We start from the raw sequence: 25,312 nt of genomic DNA on the forward strand, positions 1-25,312 counted from the left end.
CACCTTCTCAGTAACGAACAGTTTGAACAGATAATGCAATCTGGAGGGATAAATGATTTACAATTCACAAAACTGTGAGATTTTTTAATGTTACGGTCTTTGCGTGCAGCGAACAGTTTGCACACGCAATACACGGAAGCCAAGATGGATTAAGACACCGGTCACGCGAACCGACTGATTGCATGACTGAAAAAGGATCTAAAATGATCGTTAAATTGATTATCTCTTAAATGGTCACGCCATGAGTCTATTAACTCACGGATACAAACTGATGGACACCAAACAATATTCTTCCGTTACGCCAGAAATTCAAAGGTAATAATTTTATTTCATTAGGTCAATTCCCGTTAGGTCTTGCGTGGAGAGAAATATCGATTTTTTTTCACCATGTTGTACTTCCGTGTGTCGTCAAAAAATGGTAATGTTCGATTGTCAGCCCTGTTTGGGGAAGGGAGGGGAGGGGGTGGGATGGGCACTTCTGAAATGACAGATGATTAAGAGACGGTGACGTTCAGTAATGGCTTGAATTGATTGAAACCGAGGAAATACGGGAAAATGTTCGAATCTTGATCAAGTAACCTGGAAAGAAGTTGTGTCTTAACTAGCTACATATAATACACTAAATTGAATTCAGGCTGTCTTTCAAACTTTAATAACTTTCAAATAGAAGAAAGATCCTCGCAGGATCGCAGGATCAGTTAGTTGCGTACCAACTGCGAGGATCTTTCTTCTATTTGATCTTTGATCCGCAGTTCGAAACTGTTATGTTCATATATTTACATTCATTTAATAACCTTGCAAATCAAAAGTCGTCGACTTGAGATTCCTAAAATAATTGCTCCATGAACAAACAAGTCCTTAGGGTTAAGCCATATATTAATAGGATTTTATTTTTCCTTAGCAAAACACCTTCACTCACAAGTCCTTAGGGTTAAGCCATTAATGGGATTTTATTTTTCCTTAGCAAAACACCTTTACTCAGCCAGACCTGGAAATAATTGAATCTTTTCTAAATGGCTATTTCGATACTAAACCAACAGTTCATGTGACGGAAGGACTAAAAATTCTTGTAAATTCATTGTATTAATAAACTATTTGTAACAATGTCTTAAAGAGTTTCTGAATCAATCATTTTCATTGAGGAGTATTCATAAACTTAAGGTTGGAACTGCGAAAACCAGAATGAAAATATTACAAAATTTAAAGCCGAAAAGCAATTATTTAACCCTTTAAGCCCTAAGGGTGATCAGCATCAAATTTCTCCTTGTAATATCAATGCTTATTCAACCGCTATGGGCATGAGAATTAAGGATATGATCACTCAAGGAGAGTTTTCTTGATAGTTTAATATCTTCTTCCCAGTACTTTTAGGAAAAGTATAGGAACAAGATAGGAGAATTTGTTTCTTGATATTAGGGGTTAAAGGGTTAATCTACTTTGGCCTCCATCCATTAATAAACATCATTATTTTCTTCTGCTCAAAAGCGTTCACACCAAGAGATGATAGCAGCTCTCCGTCCAGTGTCACAAACAACTCTCCATCTATCTGGCTGCTTTCAAACAACTCGACATACTTTCCCATTTTGAGCTTTTTAAGGCATTCTCCGACTTCGGCCACAGAGAGGCATCTGAGATCATCTGGGAAATCCAGAGATACATTTGCAACTGAAGGTGTTGGAGGTGAAGTGGAAAGGCTTGACCAAGCAATATTACAAGCTGGAGTCCTGAAGGGCTCCTTTCCACTGGGTTTTGCAGCAGTGCTCGCTTTGGAAATCGCAAGTGGATGCTCGGTGGTTCTCGGTGTCTTGGGAGCCGTCTTCTTGAACAAATGTGAAATTCGTTTCGTTATCGAACTTTTGCTGCCATCATCCGGGTTCTCCTGGGGAGCGTTAGATGCGCTTTCCATGTGAACAACTGGTACAACAGGATATATATAATCGTGATCTGCATCTGAGCTTGAGCTCCCATCATCCGAGAATGAGTCCGGGTAAAGATAATCATCCTCATCATCATCATCCCCATCATAACCATCTCTGTCACGGAGTTGAGCTGGACACATTGGTGTCTGATCTTCCAAAGCTAAACTGGGTAAGTTGTCATCGGCAGGCACATTACAATACTCTCCATATGCACCTCTGTAAGCTGTCGTTGACGAAGATGGCTGCATTGATACAGTTCGAAGGGGAGGACGTGGAGGTGCACCATCATTTGCCCAACTGGACACTGCGCTTGATTTATCACTCGACCTTTGCCTCTCAAATTTGCTCTCTTCATGCAGAGGCTGTTGCGGTGTCGTCTGCTTTGGAGATGTTGGCGGAGACACAAGCTTGGGCGGTTTTGGAGGCCTTGGAGGACGTATGTCAATATATTCCTCACAGGAATCCGAACCGTCACGTCCGGGTTTCAAGCCGCCGGGACTTCGAGGTGGAACAGGAGGTTTCACTTCCACGTATTCGTAAAGGAACTCTACATCGCGTTCGCCGGCGCACAACCTCGAAGGATTTGTCATAGAGAGATCGACCTTTTCTAGGTCAGCACCGTCATGGATTTTTCTGCAGAATCTGGCGTAAGTCTTATCACCTGTTAGAGCTCCTTCAGCCGGTAGCACGCTCACTTCTAAATCCGTGGGGATCATTAGAACGGAGACATTATCATCAGCACGACTTGTGCAAATGACTGTGGACTCCTCGTGAATTTCCTTTAATAGTACTGAGCCAAGGGAGGGCAAGTCAACCTCGCTGTTTGCATCTTGTATCGCCATGTTACCGGAAATGAATTTTACTCGAACAGGAAATTTAAACAAGGTAAGAACGTCTTGTAAATGGTATTCTTTTGTTCCAGCTAAAGGCTCAAAGGCAGCTTTAAAGTCCAAAGGAAGTCTCACTAAGTCTCGTGTCTCGTCTAGAAATTCGCATTCAATGAATTTTCCGCGGTTTTCTTCGACAGTGTTCTTCAGCTGTAAAATGTCTCCTGCTTTCAATCTAAATGACGGCGGGCTGTCGTGAACGACGCGAATAAACTGAATAGAAGTGGCTTCGACAATATCTTGGACACTGTAATATATATCCTCGCAGATTGTAGGAAGTATTTCGACTTTCCATGGGCAATTTACTGGGATAAAAAATTGCTTTGTTCCAGTAGCTTTCGCGACGACCTTGTCGGTTTTCTTGGTGAAATGCAGAGTAAGAATTTGTGCTGCTGATAGCGTCTTCGCTTCGTCTTCGCTGTAGAATCCATTTTCGACCTGGACCAATTGTGGAAGCGAAAAATTGTCAACAAACTCCCTCAGCGTAAAAGATTTATCGCTCCAAACGATGTTCTTAAACATTGTTTAGCTACACACGTACACAGTTTGAAGACGACCTTCCTGAGAGAAGCTGAAACATGGCACGGAAGTACAACATGGGGAAATAATCGATATCTCGTCGACGTCTCCTCGCAATTGTGCTGGTAAAATAATAGTGTATTGTTTCCCTTGAATCAGGCGTGTTACAGCTCTGTTACAGCAGTTGTTCGATGCCCATCAGACCATATCCGTGAGTTAATCGAGTCATGGCGTGACCTTTGAAGTAAACCAGTTATTTTTAGATACGCAATGTAGTCGCGTGACTTTTTTTTCCCATATTTCCTTTCGCCTGTTTTTTCTCATATTGCTTTTTTTTCTTGTCATTTACCGGAATAGGTAATTGTGTAGGGATATACAATTTCGGTTTACTTTATAAATTTTTAACGCAACATCGTATTGTTTTGAATTTTACTTTCAATACGGTGTAGCGTCAAAAATTTGTAAAGTCAACTGAAGTTGCTTTTTTTTATTTCCCCCCCCCCCCCCCCAAATTCCCTATTGCTTTCATACTGTTCGCTTGAAGACAATGACATTCAAATATCTTACAGTACTATGAAATTAGAAATCAGTGACTCCTCCATCATGATCCAGAAATTGTGGCGAAGACATCGCTGACGTCACCTGCATGTTGAACTGGAGTCTCATTGGCTGTTGAATTTGTGAATTGAAGAACAAACGAATGTCACAAACAGATGTCTTCTTAAGAATTTTTAGTTCTAAGAAATATACCGGCTAAATCACTAAAGCACAGGATTGCTTTATGGCAAAAGAAAGCGTTCAGTCCGATTAAGCTAATCCTGGATAAACAAGAACTTTGGTTCGAGTTGAATTACACAACAATAAAGATTTTTCAAAAAATCTTAAAAGAATAGCAAGGCTGATTTCACTGTCAGGGAAGTATATTTTCCAATATTTTGAAAAGCACGGCCTTTCTTCTTCAGGGTATGTTTGAGACTGACCCTGTGGCAAGATACGTTACAATTTTAAACAGTTACAATAGATACCTGAAAAAAGGCTAAAGTTACATAAACAAAAACGTTACAATTTGAAATTTGAAAATACAACTGGTAAATAGGTATAAGCTAACGTTACAACGTGGTAGACGAAAACAAAATACGTAACAATGAGTTAATTACATAACTTAGGAAGATGAAAGACGGGAAAAATGTTCATGTCTCATCTCTCCTATTAAGACCTAAGGGTTCAATAGTTTGACCTCTGTCGATGAGGTATGCCTCTCGAGCTTTGCGTACACTGTCACGATTAGATTTGATGATCTATTGTAACTGTTTAAAATTGTAACGTATCTTGCCACAGGGTCAGTCTCAAACATACCCTGAAGAAGAAAGGCCGTGCCTTTCGAAATATTGGAAAATATACTTCCCTGACCGTGAAATCAGCCTTGCTCTTTTTTTAGATTATTTGGTTTACAATTTTTTTTGCTGATTAGATCCTTCACTACAGGATCCGGTACTTTTATTTAGTCACGGTGGTCCTTGCAAACACAGTTTATCACTGGTTTTTACTGATTTTTCAAAAACAATTTTTGTCCCTCACTTTTGAGGTTGACTTTTCTTTACCAGTAGAAAACCTGGGTAAACTTTTAATTTAATCGTGGATTAACGTTAATCGGCTTTCAAACAACCTTGCCCCCTTTTATCTTTTAATCTCGTACCCAGATCTCCCACGGTTCAGCACATTTCCAAACCTGGAGTGAGATCTGGGTACGAGATTAGATATATTAGGCCGGCACTAATCTACAAGTCCGGTTCAAAAGCTAAATGGTATATTCTTCAGACATTGGATTTAATCTGCAAGAAATTAATTTACACGTGTTTTGAAGAGATCGTAAAACTTGAGGCGCTAGATTTCAACGTTTAAAAGGGGGGATTCTACCTAAATTTGAATGAAATTTGAAGAGGTTCTAATTAACAATTAGATTATGAGCTCGAGATTTCTATCGCGTGATGCGCCCGAATCAGCTATCACGCATAGAAATCGAGAGCAAATAATCTAATTGTTTTAGTATAAATCTACTAGTCGTTCAAAACTAAACAAGTAAATTATCTATATCCTCATCGCAGACACTTCGAAAGCGAAGCGGCCGCCATTTTGTCGAAAACCGCTACTATCTATCACAGAATAGATAACGAGTAGCGTAGCCAATCAGAGACCAACACTCGTGATAGAACACTAGTAGATTTATACTAAGAAGGGATAGAAGAAAGAAAATGATTTTTGGTACACCGACAGACAGTTGATACCCACGCAAGAGCTCCCCAGCGGGTTTCCAGTGGACTAAATTGGTGCCTGTCTATTAATTATTAATTACACATTCTAATTTTAAAACTTCACTAAATCTTCAATATTTCTTATTTCTCTTAATTTTACCAATTTTTCAAGAAAAACTATCTCCTCTCAAATATACCCAAAAATCACCCCAAAATTCACAAAACACCCCACGATACGGATTCACGGGATGATGATAGGGTTTTTGGATTGTTTGAAACGTGAACGAGATATTTCCATTAAAGCCATGTCAAGTGGCGGAAAAGTAGCGTTTAGGTAAATTAGTCGAGCAATTCAAAGGTTTTTCAGTTAAACAAAACAATGACAGACTGTTTCCTTTCGTTTCCGGTTCCGGCACGTAATCGAGGCTTAACACAAATGACATTCAAATTTTAGCACAGTGTCACCAGCTGGGCGTAGTGGCGCACGCCTGTAATCCAGTTTCTTGGAGGCTGGGGTCTTTGAACGGCTTGAGGTTGGGATTCCTGGGGGCGGTTGTCCTATGTTGATCGGGTGTCCGTGCTAAGTTTGGCGTCAATATGGGGAACACGGAGGAGTCTGATTTCTCCAGGTTGGTTAAAGAGGGGCGAACCGGCCCAGGATGGAAACACAGCAGGCAAAAGCTCCCGCGTCAAACAGTAGTGGGATAGCACTCGTGAGTAGGCGGCCGTTCCCAGCCCAGTCGAGACAGTCGAACTCGACTCTGATTTTTCTTTTTCTATTTTTTTTTTTGCGTTTGTCTGCATCAGTTTTTTATTGTGTTAATAGATAACTGTTCACAGTCTTGTCACGACGTCGCTAGCTTTATATTGAATACCGTATTCAAATAAATAATTTCTGATTGTGCTTATTTTAGTTGAAAATCCTCTTGCATGCTTTAATTCGTTTGCTATAATTTTTAATACATCTAAGAAAATATATTCAACGCGAGCGACATGACGTGTTTCTATGGTTACTTGTAAGCCACCAATCTACAGGTTTGTCTTACATGTAAAGGGAAGTTAATTGGTGTGAATAATTATGGTGGAAAAAAATTGTTGAAAACAGACCAAAAGTATTTCAACAGAGTCTGCCAGGTAGCCTTCGAGAAATTATTAAATTAAAAGATTCTGGAAAACCTCCTGATCGCAAAGAGTACAAATACTAGGTCTGATGATTCTCTAAAATCTTATACGGAAGTTAAAAAGAGTTTTTTCAGTATTCTCGAAGGTTGTCAGAAAGCTGTCAGGAAGGTTTACAGCACTGTAATTATTCTATTTCATTTTTGTTTATGTTGGTAGAACTGATCAGTATTGGCGTCGGTCAGGTTCCTGGTGATGTTACACTGCGAGTCCCGCTTCAGCTCTCGCGCAGACAAAGGAGGCAAGGGCAAGGAAACTCTACGAACTAGGGTGGTAACATTACCTGGAGAGGAGGGGGTGGGGCGGGGGACATTAGTAGCCTGGTAGCGTCAAAGGCTAAATGCTTGTAAGCCGGGTTGTGGGGTGCATAACAAGCTCGTTATATGAGAAGGTGAAAAATGTTTGTCTGCTCTCTCTTCAGACCTGTTCACCCGTGGATTCAAGATTTATCTTTATTGCGTTTAAATTTCTGAAACAAGTCTGCTTATTTCTTACTGAATTTATTATTCTATATTTCGCACAGAGCCAATTTAACAGAAATGAGAGTTTCTCCTATTCTATTTTGTATAGTAACTGATTGATACGCTTTAATATTTTGTCAGTCAAATGTACATGTATCTTATTGTAAATAAATTTATCTGATCATTTCTGTAAGTTGAATATTGTCAATATTAAAGAGAAAAATGTTTTTGAAGTCAACACTTGTTTTATGCGCACAGTCAATGGATTTAAAGGGCCCTGAAGCAATTATTGAAACCGGAATACATGGGTTGAAACCATTCGAAAGAAAAAAAATCACTGTACTCACGAAGAAGAAGAAGAAGAAGAAGAAGAAGAAGAAGAAGAAGAAGAAGAAGAAGAAGAAGAAGAAGAAGAAGAAGAAGAGGAAGAAGAAAAAGAAGAAGAACAAGAAGAACAGGAAGAACAAGAAGAACAAGAAGAACAAGAAGAAAAAAAATAGTAACCGCCCAACGTGGGGCTCGAACCCACGACCCTGAGATTAAGAGTCTCATGCTCTGCCGACTGAGCTAGCCGGGCGATGTTGATGACGATGATTCAGCTAAGCAGTCTAGTCCATGATCACCTCTGAGTATGTTGTGCTATACCTTAATAACACCCACAACACAAGACTCCGTTTCTGCATGTTTTTACCTTTTCTTTTAGTCACACAAGGCTTTCAAGGGTTTGGAATTTGTTGCCCTATCAAGCTGCCGTAGGACGTTACACTGACGTCTCTTGTTAGAGCAGCTGCAGCCGGACCCAATGTTACCTGCGCGGACCTCAAACTGATCTGAACTATTTTGCAATGTTTATATTCATATCTTTACGCTAAAGCTATAAACTAAATGGAAGTTCACCTAGCTAGCCTCGGTGCAAGTAGCGAGAAGAATTTGAACCTTCCCAGGCCAGTGATTCAGTATCGCTCTCATGAACTCTAATGCCGGCTTCTTGGAAAATAAGTTCCCTATCACAGTGTGTTCAACTTCCTCGTTCTCAAGTTTTTTTGTACGGTTCTGCCGTTCAAATAAGTTTTTTTGAAGCAGTATAGTCTGTGAAACCCAGGCGCCCTCAGGCATTTGGCTAAAAATTTCGGTCCTAACCGGTTGAAATGAAAATGGTAGCTCGGATATCAATCGGAAAATTTCAGGAACAAACGGCCATCCTTTGAAGGTACTTCAATTCCTTGTTGTTGTTTTCCTATGCCATCGTACCTTTGTTGATCTACCAATGAGAGTGAAAGTTCGGAACGACTAGAAGAAAACTTTTCCACACGTAAAGTTACCGAAATTTCAAAACCGAAAATTTTGGCTAAATTGAAAGCGCCCCAGGTGCGCGCGTTCTGTTGTGGAAGTTTAAAATCTTCAAATTGCGCGCGCTTGACGCGTGTACATTTTACAACGGATAAAAATGTAGACTTAACGGTCAAGGATCGGCTTGCTACGATCGACTTCGCTTCAATGGCAGCCCTACTTGCCGCATGTTCCAGTGGCCCAGCTGATTTTAATACTGTTTCCTTTTGGTCAACGGGTTCTTCAATCAAGGTTAGTAAGTAACAGCATTTTAATATGCACTTTATTTTAATTGGAAAAATGGTGGAAGTCTACTGCGTCCATGCAAGGCAGTTTTTAAGCTGAACTGTTTATGTAACATATAATACAACTGTTAGAGAACCTGAACATTCCCTGGTCGGCTGACATATTACATAATCTATTAAACTCCATTTGAAACAAACATTTGCTGTTGTTTCTACTATTGTGATTGACCAATCGCCCTTTTTTTTAGCTTGAACCAAACACGTTTTCAGAGCCATTAATTTCAACCTCTACGCAATCACACTGGCCAAAAACCCGTTGTCTTTTAAGAAAATAAAATGGAAAGCAGAAATTTTCATCATATGAGAAATGATAAAAATGTCTACTGCTTTTTAAACTTTTAGTGCCCAGGCTTCTAATATAATCACTCTCATTTTGTACGTCACACATGATTAATAAACAATGCGTTGTCATAGCAATTAACCTCATGGAAATTTTTTTTCCAAACCTGTGTCGGAGCACTCGTGCCGATGCAGAGAGAAAATATGGACCAATCGTGGTTTCCACAGCTATTGATTATGCGTATAAAACAGTTTCAGGATAAGATTGTGAAAGCACAAGAACCTCTGATTATCACCGGGTATTTTCAAACGGTGTGATGGTCACGGACATTCAAAAAAACAACTACGAGCCCCGTGAGTCTACATGCATCGGGAGGTGAGACGCCTCTCAACAGGTATATGGTATCCGTTAATCTAATTTACCTTGAAACTAGCACGTGACTGTTTTCAAAGCCTGTTTGCGGGAAGGATAAAAAAATAATCTACCTAAACAGGAAAAAAATTCGCACTTAATACGCGCGCACCGTTATCATTTTTATATCGTTCAAGGCGCAGTTTCTTTTCAAAATTGTGTAAGTTAGGTGTAACCGACCAAACTATTTTTGCGACCTAAGAAAATGCCTTTGGATAAGAATAGAATTTGGTTTCTGCAGAAATTTTTGGCGCGGAAATTTGGTAGTTATAAGCGACACTGTGCACAAAACAGCGAGCGCAAACATATTTCTGAAAACAAGACGCAAAATCTTTTTTCCATAAGGAGATTCCTAGAACAACAGCAAACGACAATATAATGAGCTCATATTTGTTCCAACTTTAACGTTCCTACGGCATACGCAAACAAGGGAAATTCTCTACGCAAAACTTTATGAATGTCGTTTCACAAAATCATTACCCGGGTGCGCGCATATGAGTGACGCCATAATGTTCAAAACTCAAGTGGAACCACGAGCCGCAGTCGGTTGGTTACACTGCCAAGTTTTGAACATTTTATGGCATCATTTTATGGTATATAAGAGTGTAGACAATAGAAAACTGCCTTCGATTTGTTTTTTGCAATAACATGGGAAAAGTTCATGGAGCGGGAATGGCCTTATTTTCCGTTAAGAAAGCGCGCACGTTACATCTGATGTCATTTTTTTTGCCAGTACTTTTATAGACAACGGCTACGAACGCGCGGGAAATTTGACAGTTATTGTAAAATAGATGTTGGGGAAAAATTAAAAGAACGTTGATTTTAATGTCAACGATTTTTTTTTAACAGTATGAGAGGGAGCTCAAGGAGATGCAGAAGAAAATCTCTGCTCTCAAAGCTGCACTTGTTGGTAAGTACACTATCATCAGTTCAAACAAAATGATTAGCTTATCACCAAGCCAAGTAATTACTATACCCAAAGACAAAAGAGACAGGAACGCAGGGGGTACAAATTACTTGTTACATTCAGAGATAGCATTGGTAACATTCCTGTAAGGACATCTGAAGGGTCATCTTAAGGCTTCATTTGTGATAATAACATTTGCATAATAGCGTAAAATAAACCCGTTAGGGCTCTTTATTTTTTCGTAATTTTTTTGTTTAGCACGTTGCTTTCGGCAAAGAACACGCTTTTTGAGTTCCTCGATTTTTAATGAAAACAAAAATTGCAGAACATGAAAAGACAAGTTTTAGAAAAGATACTGAATTTGTCATGACTGAAAACAAAAATAAAGGACGCCAAAGTAACAGCAACAACGTACAATTAACAGCAGCTAAACATTTTCAAAGATCATTCGTTGATGCATTAGGCAAGTTAACTCCCTTTTTATCTCCTTTTTGTTTCAGCTAATTCGCTAAGTAGTCGCTTCCCTTAAAGGACAAATTAAAAATAACAGCAAGAATGACTTCAGCAATAACAGTAAATCTGCCAAGAAAAAGAAAAACACTTTGCAACAACTGAAGAATGCCAAAAGAAAGCTGCCTTTGTTGCCAAAGGAAACATCATTAAGAAGAATATATTGAAGATCGATTTCTATATTCTTCTTAATGATGTTTCTTTGAAAGAATCAACTTCAATCAAATCAAGGTTAGTGAGGCTTCAGAGCTGGCTGATACTCAGTAGAATAATATGAGTCACTGATGTGAGTGGTATTCTAAAGCAGAAACAGGTGATGTATATTTTCCCTGCTTCTTTCAAGAATACACGAACGCGGCTCAAGCTTCTTTCTAAGTTAAATTGACTCTTTGTTGAGCTACACACCTTTTCTTTCTTTTTTTTTTTTTTTCTTCTTTTAAAAAAAAATTAATTGGAATTTTCAATCAGTACCCTTAACTTGTATGGTTTATCCGATAGTTCTAGGAAGCCTATAGTTAATAAGCCCCCGGCTTCTATATAAGCTTCCTAGCCTTTAACACATTTAATATTGTAAATAGTTAAGTATGAACATTGTAATAGTAAGAATATTGTGTATCGTCTATAATGTATTTATGTTGTATTTTTTTTGGTTAATGGCAAAACAAACGAATTGAATTGAATTGAAAAAAAGCTGAACCGCAATCGATTTTTAAGGTGTGGCACATATTTCGATCAAGCGGGCTCCCTTGATTAAATGACCATTCTTTGTGAAATTAATGTTTGAATTGTGAATACAATTGCTCTGTTAAACGTAGTAAAAGGAAAGCTGAATTATTAAACTTGAATGAGGAAAAAATAGAATTCAAATCAGCACCAGTTCGAGGCAGTATTGAAGTTTTTACGGGGGAGCACTGGTTTTAAATTTATTCTTAAAAATAGAAACAAAAAAGAAACAACGCAACCTGCAAATCATCGTCAATAAAGCTGTCTGAAAACTAGACTGAAATATAATCGTTACCAATGTTGGAACGAAGCTGGCCTGTAAGACGAGTGCTTCCGCACACTATCAGGTGATCCAATGCGCATTTAAATTTCCTGTGAAATTCACTGATTAATATTTTGAATATTTTAAAAAGAGATTCTTATAAAGAACATATGTGCATATTGTTTTGTTGACTAAAATCCTCACTGATCGATCGACTTAATTTCTAATTTCTGGGAGTTTCAGAAAGAGAAGTGAAGTAAGAGAAAGTTGCCCACACTGTACAAAATGAAATTAGTAATATACGAGATAGCATGAGAGAGAGCATCGTGTTCGATAAGGTTGAAGAAATGAAATGTCAGCTAACAGCCCAAAGTGCTGAGTTTGTCAACCAGGCCCCAGTTGTTCAAAGAGCGGATAATTTTATCTACTGGATAGGTCGCTATGCAGCGTGTGCACGAATTTCCCTATAGCCTTATAATTTGTGCATAAAGTAGAAGCCTTTGTCTAATTTAAGTATGGGATTGTGTGAAAAACGTGCCAAAAGCTTTTGTTGGAGTACATTTTATCCGCCAGATAGCAACTTATCCACTGGATAGAGTTATCCGCTCTTTGAACAACTGAGGCCTGAAGGATAGAATGTCATCTTTAAAGAGCGGTTTTCAATTGAGTGTCGTAATTAAAACCAAAACCAGAAGTAATTTCTCTGGCCAATCCCAACGGACGTAAACAACTCAATCAACCAATCAAAACGCGAAGCAAACACATGTAATCTGCGTCAAGCGCGGAAAAACGCGTGCGACCAAACATGATTGGTTTTGATTCAAATGGCTTCCCATTGGTTGAAAAAATGGCGCGAACTTTGCCAACCAATCATAGAGCCCAGTAAAGCAAAACCAAGGCAAAGGCAAATTACTTTTGTCGCTTAACTTAAAACCGCTCTATTGAGCCAAATACTTCAATGTCCAGAATATAGCCTCTGAAGGATTCAATAAGCTAATGAAGATAAATTTAAGGACGGTGCCTACTCTTGCTACTGCGCATACGTTCTGTGCATCTCGAGATACTCGGGTTTCCTATGTGTGGTGCCTACTAATACAGGGATATTTTTACGTGGTTTAAAACTATGCGGCCAAAGCAGAACTTAGCTAGTGCTTTTGGTATCCTAAAAGAAAATTCGGGGTAACCATGCATTTTTCAGAGATGATAAAGCTTAAATTTGGAAAAAAAAACCGCCATTCATTGCTTTGTATTTAACTGCTTTTTAGAATATTTGTCCCTTAATTATCTCTAAAAAAATGCGTGGTTACCCCCAACTTTCTTTTTGGATTTCAGTAGCCCTTGCAAAGATTTGCTTTACCCGCATAGTCATAAACCGCGCAAAAATAATTCGGCGTTAGTAGGCAACGTCCTTAAGGAAATGACAAGGAAACGTAAAAAATTTATATTTCTAGCTTAAGCGTGGATGAAAAGAGGAGCAAAGACCTTCAGAAAGAAACAATTGGTAACATAAAAAAATACAAATTTTTGAGATAATGGGAAGTCAAAGAAGAAATGGAAAAAAATCCTGCAGTACACTGTAATGCTTTGTGCAAAGAGAAAGTGACAGGAACGATGGAACAACCTCGTTCCCAGGTATATTTTCCGTCCCACCCAATTTACATGGGAAAAGTCCTGGGAATGAGCGGTGAAAATGGTGCGAGCAAAGGCTATCGGGATTCCCACGGGCCCTCTACTGGCATCGACTTCACCTCGCATGATTGAACAGAAAAGAAGATTACTTAGGAATTTTTCCGTTATTGTTGATCAAAGCTTACTTTTATAACCTCGTGCCACACATCACCATTTTCAGCTAAAAAAATTTCTTGCTGTTTTCATAACGGGAAAATAAGTGGATCGAGAAAAACACTTCAGTTAAGGCTGAGATAATTGACCTGCAGAAGGAGATTGAAGACTTGAAGAAAAAATAAATCCAGTTTTTTTGTGGCCTTTCATGTTTTTCGTCTGTTGTTGAACAGATGAACAACATGGAACGCCAGCAGCTGGCCAGTGATGTTCAGCCAAGCGGCCATGAAGGTAACTGATACCCTCTGTATTTGTCAAAATAATGAAACTGGAAGTTACCTACACTTAAAGTCAATTTTATTTTCCTTTTGAGAAGAATACATGCACTTAACATTGAAGGAACAATTAAAAGACTTAAAAGACATCGTGACGTTTCATTCAGTCACTGGTTTTATCAGAAGTTGAATGAATGGGTGAATCAAAGAAGGAAGGACGGAAGGAAAGAAGGAAGGAAGGAAGGAAGGAAGGAAGGAAGGAAGGAAGGAAGGAAGGAAGGAAGGAAGGAAGGAAGGAACGAACGAACGAACGAACGAACGAACGAACGAACGAATGAACGAACGAACAAATGCATGAATGGCTACATTTTCCCTCGGGATTGACTATGGATCCGGTTAGGTCCTTCGCTGATGACTTCTTTAGAATTCAGATCCCTGTGTTAGCATTTAAAACACTAAGACAGTTTGAATGACAAAAATATTACTAGAATAATGCTTTTTTAATAAGGTTTTGTCTCCATTTTAGAAAAACAAATTGGATCTCAGTAACTTCAGCTTCTTCTCTGAATGTGGAATTCACTGTTAACGAACACCACATTCAGAGAAAAAGTTGAGGAGTTCAGGTGATTCCGTTGAATTGCATTGCGCATCCTTGCTGCGCATAATTTTTTGCGTCATTTAGCGCGCGCACGAGCGCGCGCGCGCACAACATTGCGGGATTTCCTTAAGGTTAAGCTCGGCAGGAAAATGAATGGTCCTTTTCTTCTAAACGAGCGCGGTGACCCCCATTTTTTAATACATCATTTTAAATGTCATACGGTTGACCACTATGTATCGCGATTTAAAGAAAAGTTTAATACTCTACTCTGAGATATTTTTATTTGAATGCTTTAAAGAGCACGTATTTAGGTAGTGCTGCTTACGTGCACACGCAGCAAAATCTTTAATTTCTTTCATAATCTTAATTCCAGTTCAATGAAAATAGTTTGTTGTGTAAGATTAAAGTAAATTTTGTTGAACTGCTTCGATATTTTATTGCAAGAAATTAATTTTTCTAGAAATGATAGTTCCCTTTTCTGATTACTAGCGTTCCTAATATAAACCTCGTGGGTCATCTATTTACTATAATAGTCATCCAGGTTGCACAAAAACGAGCACGGTGACCCCCATTTTTTATTGCATTTTTGTAATGCTCATAGCATAGTCATGAACAGGACTAAGTCTTAGACAATTTTAAATACTCTTTCTTTTTCAGCGGAATCACCTTAAACGGCAGGCTGGAAAAAGTAAAGGAAGACAGCACTAAAGAGGAATAAAAGATTTATCACCAAAACGATCAGTTGGACAATTTCTCATGACCGCTCATAAAGAGGAGGCAATCCCTTAAGGTAACCAGCTAGGAGAGCTTAAATTTCGTTAGAAATACAACGTTAAGGAAGAAATGGTTGTGGGAATTTAGTGTTTCAAAATAGCTTGGACTTGTCCATAAAAACAGCTCAAATAAACCGTTCCAGATATAAACAATACGGTTATCTCTCATACGCCTTACACAATACATTTTCGCTACAACGTCTCGTTATGCGACAAGATCACTCTACCATATCTTGAGTTTTTGTATTTCTTTTTTGAAATCTGTCGAAAAAGGTGATTTCAGTACACGCCGTACAATTGACAAAAAACTGCGTCATATGGCATCTCCACAGTGGCGAAATGGTAAGCCTTATTATTAGACCTGGCCTTGGACAATCCAAGACTTCGTTATTCCACCTTCTTTTATCCACTCCAATTTGTGAAAGATTTTAAGCACAATTCAAGTTCTTAAAAAACAAAAACAACAACAAAAACTACCAGAAAGCTAGAATGTGGAGAATCAGAAGACGTACTGATGGGGTATAGATGGGTGTACTGGAATCTCAGCTATCAGTTAAATTTTCTGCCATCTCTCAGCTGACAGTTAAAAATTTGGCTGATTCTCAGCTATAAGTTAAGCCTATCTACACCCTCTCTGAACTACGACAAAGTTATTACACAAACTTAACTGTCTTGTCTGATTTGTAAATTATTTTCCCAATACGCTACCAAGTTAGTGCCGAGCCATTCAAGTTTTGATAAGGGGGGAGGGGAAAGTTACGTTACGCATGATGTTTTCCTAGTCCGCAAATAACCCTAACCGCTTAACCCAGGATTACGTACACAAGTCACGAGTCAAGAATCTGAATAGCTAGCAGTGGTTGCCCTGAGGGAAAATGGATTTGCCTTGTTAACAATGCAAATCTTTTTTTTCTCTCAGGGCCACCAAAGGTGAACACAGGGTACTTACTGTCTTAAAATAAGTGTTGACACTTTCCATCCGATTACATAGGGCGGGTCAACCTTCAAACCAGTGGAAAACGCTTTCAGTAGCTTTCGTTTCAATGGTCACACGTGCGAATTTATTCTGTAGTCTCAGTATCATCATAAACAGCACCACGAGATGAAGAAACTAACAAACAACAAGGCGGATTTAGACGGTACAAGTTTTTCTTACGACTGTCGCATGCGATTTCTAGAGCGCGCGCTGCTCGCGTCATGCAAAAAATCGCACACAACTCTCGTCACTCAACATTGCCTATACCTACGATGTCGTAGGATTTTAAAACAAGTTAGTTGTGTTTCTTCCATGAGATCAATTCTTTGAACTCAGGGCCATTGCTATCCACTATTGGCGTCGTTCAGATCCCTGGTCGTTCTGAATGACGCCAATAGTTGATGGCAATGCATGCTTAGCTAAATGCCCAATCCACCAGAAAATACGTATACAGTGTATGAGGTACAAGCCACCAATGATTTGGAATCCTCGTGGCCAGAGAGATATCGTTTATAAACAGTAATCAATAGGTGAAGAAGGTCCAACCTTGGTTTCTGTCCAGCAGAACGAAGCTCCACTTAATTTGAGACATATCTAACTGCACAGGTAAACACGTTTAAACTCTCTTGTCGGCATTTACAGTTGTCTATTTAATATGACAACTTAACCTTACCCCAAAGGTCCATTCCTTACTGAATTTATCTTTTATGTGTCGTATTATTAGTTAATCCAGTGGGTATTTGAGGATTAGGATAGCCACATTCATTGTAATGAATGTTGATACCCTACCCCTCAAATCCCAGGCAACACTGCGGCATCAAATGGATTTTACAAGATGAATCCTCACTCGCTTAGGGCCACCAAAGGCGACTTTCATCTGGATGATTACACAGCAAATACTGTCTTCAGTGTTGTCACGTGACTTATGTGTATTTAGTCACGTGACAACAAGTGATTAAAGGAAAGCCCTAGTACAAATAAATGAACCGTGAAATGAAAAATTCACATTCTAACACTGCGTGTAACATGACTTTTCGATATACACCACGACATTAGTAGCGTTTAAGGCTAAATGCTTGTAAGAGGTTGTGGTGTTCATGCAACATCCTCGTTATAGGTGAATAAATTCTCTCTTCAGATCTATTCACATATGGATTTAAGATTTTTCTTTATTTCCCCTTTTGTTTGCTGAAACTGAATGTATTATTCTACATTTCGCACAGAGCTAATTTGACAAAAGTAAAAGCTTCTCCTCTTCTATTTTGTATAGTAACTGATTGAACACGCTTTAATATTGTGTCACTCGGATGTAAACACGTGCATCTTTAAACTTTATTCTTTAATATTCGTAGTTTTTAATATGAAAAGCTACGAATATTAAAGAAAAATGTTTATGCCTGTCAGTTTTAACTTACGATATTAAATCATTAAAGAGAAAAATATTTACGAAAATTGTTTTCGAAGTCAACACTTGTTTTATGTGTATAGTCACTGGGTTTACTGTAATGGTGGACCAATTATTGACACGGGCCTACATGGGTTGAAAAACCATTCACTTCAAATACGAACAAAACAAAACACTGCACCCAATCACTTTAGTTTGTTCTGTTTCGTTTCTCTCGATTTCCACAAAGTAAGTTGATGTAACACTTGTGAAATGCGAAGTTGTTATAAACAAAGGGAAAAAAATACTGTGGGAGAAAAAAAAAAGCATGTTCTTTCTTTATTAACAATGTACTGTAGATCGTTTGAAAACGTAAAAATAAAAGTAATCGCCCAACGTGGGGCTCGAACCCACGACCCTGAGATTAAGAGTCTCATGCTCTACCGACTGAGCTAGCCGGGCGGTGTTGGGAACATCACGTAACAATTTTATTGTGGTTCAAGCAGATAAAACTGTGTCAAGTTCCACAAAAATTGCTTAGGGGCGGACCATTAGAAATCAAGGGAGGGGGAGGGGGGAAGGGGGGGAGGGGGGTGACAATTCCCAAAAAAAATTCCTGCAAAGGAAAATTGCCAAAAAAGAAATTCCAGCAAGCAGTTCACCATCCAAAAAAAAATTTCTGCAAGTACACTGAACCAAAGTATGATATCAAAACACAACGTCAAGTAGTTTTATTGTACATGTCAAGAATATAACCTGCTGAACTATCATTTTAACACATTTTACTTGCATTAATGTTTTTAGAAGTGGTAATGCAACAGATTACATCTGATCTCCTGCTCATTTACGGAGAACCATATTTCAAATGTAGAAGAAATATAAAACAATTTTACTATAGCAAACGTTCAACAATCTTTCTTTTGAGTAGGAAATAGCAAGGGATGACAGGCCTGCACGACTTCTAACAATGGAAACATTTTTGAAGTGTAACCCGTCTTTATATTTTTGCTCTGACAAGCACGTCATTTAGAGATTTTCCTTCTTTTAAAGGAAAGTAGTCGTGACTGTTTGAAGATTTCTCGTAGGAAAGGTGCCATTTTCCCATCATGAAAACATGTTTGAGGTTGGTCACGATGGGTGATATTGTTACGAAAGGCAATATTTGTTTGGGGGTGTTGTCTTTTTGCTTCAATGCCGATGACCTTTCTATAAATTTGACATCTGACTAAATTTTTTCCATCAGATTATTTGGGTAGCCTCCAACAAGGAGTCGTGATTTACTTTTTTGTTTATATTTTCGCCAAATGCTGTTTTTGAGGAGTTTGTTCGTGGAAGTCTTAGGGCTTCGCCCTTAACAAATCCTTTTTTGACTCCCGGCTGGTGGGTGGCTAGAGGGAAAATGTGTGTATTGAAAAAAAGGTTTCAGTCCGCTTGAAATGCATTTTAATATCCAGTATGAAATGATGATGGAATCGATTGCCTTTGTATACAACTGTAACCAGAAATGAAGCCTCAGCATTTGAGATTTCAGCCGTAAATTTGATTCTCGGATGATATGAGTTTGCTTGCCAGATGAACCGTTCTATATCGTGTTTACAAGGGTCCCACAGAGAAAAGATATCGTCAATGTAACGTTTCCAAACTGAAGGTTTTACGATGCTTTGGCTAACAATTTGTTTCAATGTCGGCCATAAAAATGTTTGCAAAAGTAACGGCCATTTTTGTGCCCATGGCAGTACCCTGGATTTGGAAGTAGTTCCTTCCATTGAATTGGAAACAATTTTCTTTGAGAATGAGAGCAATGGGAGCAGGGATGGCGCAGTGGTGAGAGCACTCGCCTCCCACCAATGTGGCCCGGGTTCGATTCTCGGTCTCGGTGTCATATGTGGGTTGAATTTGTTGTTGGTTCTCGTCCCTGCTCCGAGGGTTTTTCTCCGGGTACTCCAGTTTTCCTCCCTCCACAAAAACCAACATTTCCAAATTCCATGCAATTCGACCAATTCCAATAATCCCGATACTCGAATTTCGAGAAAATCGAGACTCCAAAGAGACCGTCACCTTGAGCGGTACTGTAATTAAACTGTGCAGAAGTTTTTACCCCCCTCCCGTGATTTCTAATGGTCCGCCCCTTAAATGGACCTTCAACGATACGGCATCGAGGACAGGTACATGCGAACGAATTCAAAACGTCTTATACTTAAAATTTCCAGTTTGGTGGCCCCTATGTAATTACAAAATTTCTTAGCTACTCCGTATTTATCAAGAGTGCATCACACCATATCTTCTCCAGCGAAATTGAAACCTCTTCGACTGCCTGTCTAGAGAATTTAGTAACACATTGCGCATTCACTAGTCAATCTGTTGTCAACAACCGTCAACCTGTCTTTTCGTTTAGCGAATAAAACTGAATAATTACGTAAAAGTGTTTGTTTGTTTATACAGTTACGCAAACTCAACCGTCAGATCGAGCTAAAATAATATTCTTTTGAAACCGCCAGCAAACAAGAATCTAACCATGTCAGCTATTCGTGCTGTTCGCTTTGGCCGTGATGGAACCGGCGGGGATCTCATAGACCAGGGCGGATAACATCTATCTGCCCTGCATAGACTGGGCTATAGAAACCGCCCCAGCTGAATTAACTCACAGAATTAGGGTCCAATCGCATTTCATTCAGTTTTCACCACGTATTTAATAGCTAACAGTAGTTCATAGGATTAACACAGCTGAAACGGTCAATTAATGTCCAAAACTAAGAAATAAATGTTGAAAACTATGGAGACTGGCCAAATAATTAAGGACTGGGCGGGAACCAGGAGCCTATTATAAAGACTGACGCTACATAGCTACATGGCTTAACGGCTTTTCAGACCCAGCGCTAATTTTAAGAACAACTTATATTAGTTTCGAATATATTGCCAGCATAATAATACTTTAATATTTACCGCGATGAAATTTGCCGTTGACTGAAGCTTTGATTTCTCTCTGAGCTTGTGATAGCTCGTCACGGTCACCATAGATCCACTGCGTGTCTGAGTTATTCACAAATTATAAAGCTAATATGCTAACATCCTTTGTCTGAAGATGACCCTGCACGAAAGGTTAAGTAAATATCAATTTTTACATGTTTCAAGCACTAGATTTTCATGTTTATAAATTTAGACTGTTGGTAAAAACTGCTTTATACAGTTAGATCACGGCCAGATCAGTGTTCACTCATACACTCGTCGAGGAACAGGTACATGTTTGTTAGAAAATACTAACAACTTGACGAACCTTATTAACTTTTACGTGAAAAAAATTTAGATCGCGCCTTTTGATAAGACAATTCTGTCTCCTAAAGTTCATTGTTGATAGTTAAGGACGCAAATATCTTGGGAAATATTACGACGTTTTTTGTTCTCTTACTTATACGGGATAATTTTACATTTATTTCACAGATTATAACAGAAGTGAAACTGTCGAGACAGCGATAATTCCTATTACGCCATGAAACTGGGTCTTTTCTTTCTGGCAGTGCTGACTTTCAGCGCCATGACGCGCAATGGCGGAGAGGCATCGGTAAGAAATGTGTCATTACAAATTTTAGATACGCATTCTCCTCAATTAACAATGTCTAGTTTACCTGTTTACATCATTTTCCTTCATGTTCTTTTTTATCATACAAAAATGTTCACACTTGAAGTCTTTGGACAATGAACTGAGGAAAAAATATTCGGAATCTTGGTACATTTGAGACGCTTTTTTTTTCTAGAAATTTCGAAGGTAGCCCCCCCCGAGACACTACAAAATGTAACTAATATTGAATCTACGATTTTTAAACATGCTGTCCGAAATTTTCAAGAACAACGCGGCTAGAAGACTCAATAGAGAGCAGTTAGAATTATGTTTACGCAAAACGACAAACGGCAGGAATGACCGCGTGAACATATTTGTCCTACATTTGCAACTCGCTGTTTTCAGTTTCTCAGAAAAATTGAGTAGTTTTGCGTTTATATCAAAGGCCAGAATTAGTTTGACCATTCTCATCTACGTATACTAATTTTTCATGAAAACATTAACGTAAATCTCACGGCGTTTGCCGTAAACGCGTTTCTATATCTCTCCAATATCTTTTCGCTAAACTTGACTTTTTATCTTCCATTTGTTATATGTTTGTCTTGATATTCAACTTGCCGTAAGAGCTGATTAGTAGATCGAAAATAAAATAGGGCGACTGCTTAACAAAATTGTGCGCACCCTCTTTACACACCCCGGGTTGTAAAAGACGTGCACAAGGGATTAAAAATTTTGGAAGCGCGTTCCCTCAGTTAGGAATGTCTAGTTTTCCCGTTTACATGATTTTCCTTCATAACCTTTCTTTATTATAAAAATAATGTTCAAACTTGAAATTTTTGGACCATGAACTGCGGGAAAAAAATACGGACGATCTCTTGGAGCAATTCAGAGGATTTTTAATAGAAATTTGGAATTAACGTTGCACTTCGAGACATCAAATGTAACTAATATTAAATTTAATGGAATCACAGTTTCAATCGTTTACCGGACAGTTCATTTTGAGCGCAACTGCGACGGTACTGAAGGCGACATACTTTCAGAAGCTTAAAAACATGTAGATACTGAGTGCATGAATACTTCAGGGGCTGTACTGAAAATAGTAACAGGGTTAGATTATATGTAATGGTTCTGCGTCGTTGAGGGAGGGGAAACAAATCTGAAAAATGCGCATAAAAAAAATAAATAAATAAATAACGTAATTTGGTCTGAACTAAAGTTAGGATTTGGGTACTGGACAGCACACGTATCCACCAACAAGTTCAAGTATACCTTGCCCCTCCCATCCCCCTTGAGATTGAGTGAGTTATCACGAAAAATAACAAAACTTTATCTGTTTCACAGAGTTGTCCTCAACAAGGCCCCCCGGGCCAACCTGGGATTCCGGGAACTCCCGGAACCCCAGGGATTCCTGGAACAATGGGAACTTTAGGATCTTCTATGGGATGTTCTTGTTGTGACCGGCAGAACAGAGTACGACGTTTATACACTGCTCCCCTGCGAAGGTGGAAACAATGTTCTTGGACATTTGATCAAGGAAAGGATAACAGGAACAGTGGTAAAGTACATGTAAGTACGAACATGTTTGAACAAGACGTTTATATAAAATCACGAAGAAACAAAAAAATTGTAGCATATACTATATGTCTCTTAAAGATTATGCTAAATTGGCATAGTTCAAAATTCAAAACTTCTCGACTTAAGTTAATGTAGTTTTTGATATCTCCGTCCCCTTTGTTACGCTGAACAGCACTTTCAAAACCAAAACATTTATTAACCTGGGTCCATAGGGAAGACCCAACAAGCTGTTCCAGTGATTAAATTCTAAGATAATCCATGTGGGATTAATACTGTCAATTTCTTTAGAACTTACATTTTGTTTTTCACATATGAACTAAAACCGCCCTAAAAGTAAGCCGTGAAATAAAGTAATTAAGGGGAAAGTAGTAAGCCGTGAAATAAAGTAATTAAGGGGAAAGTCAAACGTTGCTTGAGTTTTTCCCTGAAAAGCAATTCAGTATGAGTTCATTCACAAAGATTGGTCATTATTGTTGCTGTCCTCTTTTTTTTTTTGATGTACTCTGCATTTTTTGGGTACAAAATGAAACAAGGATATGGGATCAATCACCCCCCATGCATCGCCCAGAATCTTATTGTCTTTCGCGACATATACTTACAGTACCATAATCTGATAGACGTGGTATAATAATTTCAATCAGCGTTCGGAGCGCGTCAGGAGATTTTGCTAAGAAAAACGTGCCAAGAGATGCATTTGCCAATACTTTGTACTGAATAGTAGTTGGTTTTAGAAACCGTGAGCGCTGAGCGAGGAAGAATGTGGTAGGAATTAAACAAAATAAATAGATTTTATGATTGTAGGAAGATCAAGGAAAAAGTGAAACATGATACATTTTTTCTTTGACCTACAATTTAATACACATGAGCGAAAAAAAAGCCGTCCTGAATGAAGCCAGACCACACTTGCCTAACCTGCGAGAGCAGACTCCTTTCCTAAAACCAGACCATCCTCATTTGCGTTTGTTCTGTTCTATAGGAATGCGACTTCGTAAAGAAAAGGACCGATTCCTATCTCCGCGTGGTGTATATGGGTAACCTTCGCATCACAAGCTGTACGGACTGCTGTAAAAGATGGTACTTCACCTTCAATGGCGTAGAATGCAAAACTCCTGCTCCCATCGATGGCTCCCTGTTCCATAAGGTCAATATAAACATCCACAGGCCAGCCAACATAGAGGGCTATTGTGGTGGGATTCCTGTGGGGAAAGTGAAAGTTGCACTCAACATTGGCAGCTGCGGTGGTGGTAACCTTAAAAGTGGGAACGTGTTTACCGGTTGGAACCAGTCAAGCAGGATCATTATTGAAGAAGTGGAACCGCCAGTTGCTTAATATTGAACTACCAGAAAACTAAGGCATGGGGATTTTTTTAATGGACTTAAGGGTTAAAAATTAAGACGCTGGCATTATTGCCGTTGCTGTTAGTTTAATATCAAATCTTGCATTTGAGCAACGTCTGCAAACCTTTGGGCATGTGGCGCTTTTGGGAAAGCTATTTCATAACTGAGTATTTTAAGGTGGTGGTTATTAAAGGTTACGTTTGGAAACTGATTATGAAAGATTTTGTTGTTACTTTGTTGCTTTTTGGAAAACAACAGGCGTACTCTCATGCCTCGTTGTGCGCGTGAAGCCTGGAGCGAGGACTCATCGACTGCTTGCAACCTGGGGCGGCACATGGTCGCAGAGACAATGGGTGCTTACCATTTACGCCAACGACCTGGATAGAAATTTTCGGCATAAATACGAAATGATTTAGCTTGTCGTAACAGAAGATGGATAACATGCAAAATGTATGAACATCAGCTGTAAATCTCAAAAGGAGTAATAAAAATGCATCACTTTGACCAGAAGCCCAAAATTTCAGAAGTACTCCGAATTGAATGTGCGTACCATTTGATTTTCCAACAGGAATTTCCGGTTTTTCATGTAAATGGTAAGCACCCCATGTCTGTTCGGTGATGTCCTCGTGCGGAGAGAGAATCCAGGGGCCCGATTCAAGAAGCCCTCTTAAGTTAATTGGAACTTCCTACCGTTTTCTTACCATTTTTCTTTTTTGATGGTCAAATAAATTTTCAAAGACATTATATTTTCATTGTTGATGATCATCCAAAAATTGATTGCTTGCAGATGATCTTCTTGCGATAGATGCGTTTGTTTTTATAGCAAAGAGGGTACCATCAATGTAATCGTCCCAGTCGTGCTTTCTGTTCCTCCATGACCTTCCTTAGGATTCAGAGTAAACATATTCATCCCATAGTTGGTATGTCCCTCTTTTATGAACCTTGAGTTAAGGCCAAAGCTGTACATTGACGTGTTGCATGACTAACCAAAGCATGTTATTGCTTTATTGTCACACAATGTGCTAACATTACAATGAGCTCCTATATTTTAAAGTAACCGGAGGCATCTATTTCAAAGAATAAGTAGAACAACGACAACGACAGCTCCACT

General features: G+C 38.8%; 2 protein-coding genes, 1 long non-coding RNA gene and 3 other non-coding genes across 6 annotated transcripts; 3 read left to right on the plus strand and 3 right to left on the minus strand.

The window, feature by feature from the left end:
* Positions 1–864: 864 nt before the first annotated feature.
* Positions 865–4,174, minus strand: LOC146451292 (uncharacterized). The gene has a single exon (XM_085099415.1). The coding sequence runs from the start codon at positions 3,326–3,328 to the stop codon at positions 1,433–1,435; it is 1,896 nt and encodes a 631-aa protein (XP_084955541.1). The 5' UTR covers positions 3,329–4,174; the 3' UTR covers positions 865–1,432.
* A 1,870-nt stretch (positions 4,175–6,044) lies between these two features.
* Positions 6,045–6,342, plus strand: LOC146451293 (signal recognition particle RNA). Its single transcript, XR_014860080.1, has one exon.
* A 1,379-nt stretch (positions 6,343–7,721) lies between these two features.
* Trnak-cuu (transfer RNA lysine (anticodon CUU)) lies at positions 7,722–7,794 on the minus strand. Its single transcript has one exon. It is a non-coding gene; the product is annotated as a tRNA-Lys (tRNA).
* A 184-nt stretch (positions 7,795–7,978) lies between these two features.
* On the plus strand, positions 7,979–11,643 carry LOC146451295 (uncharacterized). The gene is made up of 4 exons (XR_014860079.1): positions 7,979–8,798; positions 9,383–9,525; positions 10,392–10,452; positions 10,950–11,643. It is a non-coding gene; the product is annotated as an uncharacterized LOC146451295 (long non-coding RNA).
* A 6,478-nt stretch (positions 11,644–18,121) lies between these two features.
* On the minus strand, positions 18,122–18,194 carry Trnak-cuu (transfer RNA lysine (anticodon CUU)). Its single transcript has one exon. It is a non-coding gene; the product is annotated as a tRNA-Lys (tRNA).
* A 2,386-nt stretch (positions 18,195–20,580) lies between these two features.
* Positions 20,581–24,420, plus strand: LOC146451297 (collagen triple helix repeat-containing protein 1-like). The gene is made up of 4 exons (XM_085099461.1): positions 20,581–20,968; positions 21,171–21,291; positions 22,630–22,854; positions 23,840–24,420. Exons 2-4 carry the CDS (start codon positions 21,220–21,222, stop codon positions 24,191–24,193), a joined length of 651 nt encoding a protein of 216 aa, XP_084955587.1. The 5' UTR covers positions 20,581–20,968; positions 21,171–21,219; the 3' UTR covers positions 24,194–24,420.
* Positions 24,421–25,312: the final 892 nt, after the last annotated feature.

The sequence above is a fragment of the Pavona decussata genome, unplaced genomic scaffold, assembly GCF_977016875.1.
Source record: "Pavona decussata unplaced genomic scaffold, jaPavDecu1.1 SCAFFOLD_391, whole genome shotgun sequence".
NCBI lineage: Eukaryota > Metazoa > Cnidaria > Anthozoa > Scleractinia > Agariciidae > Pavona > Pavona decussata.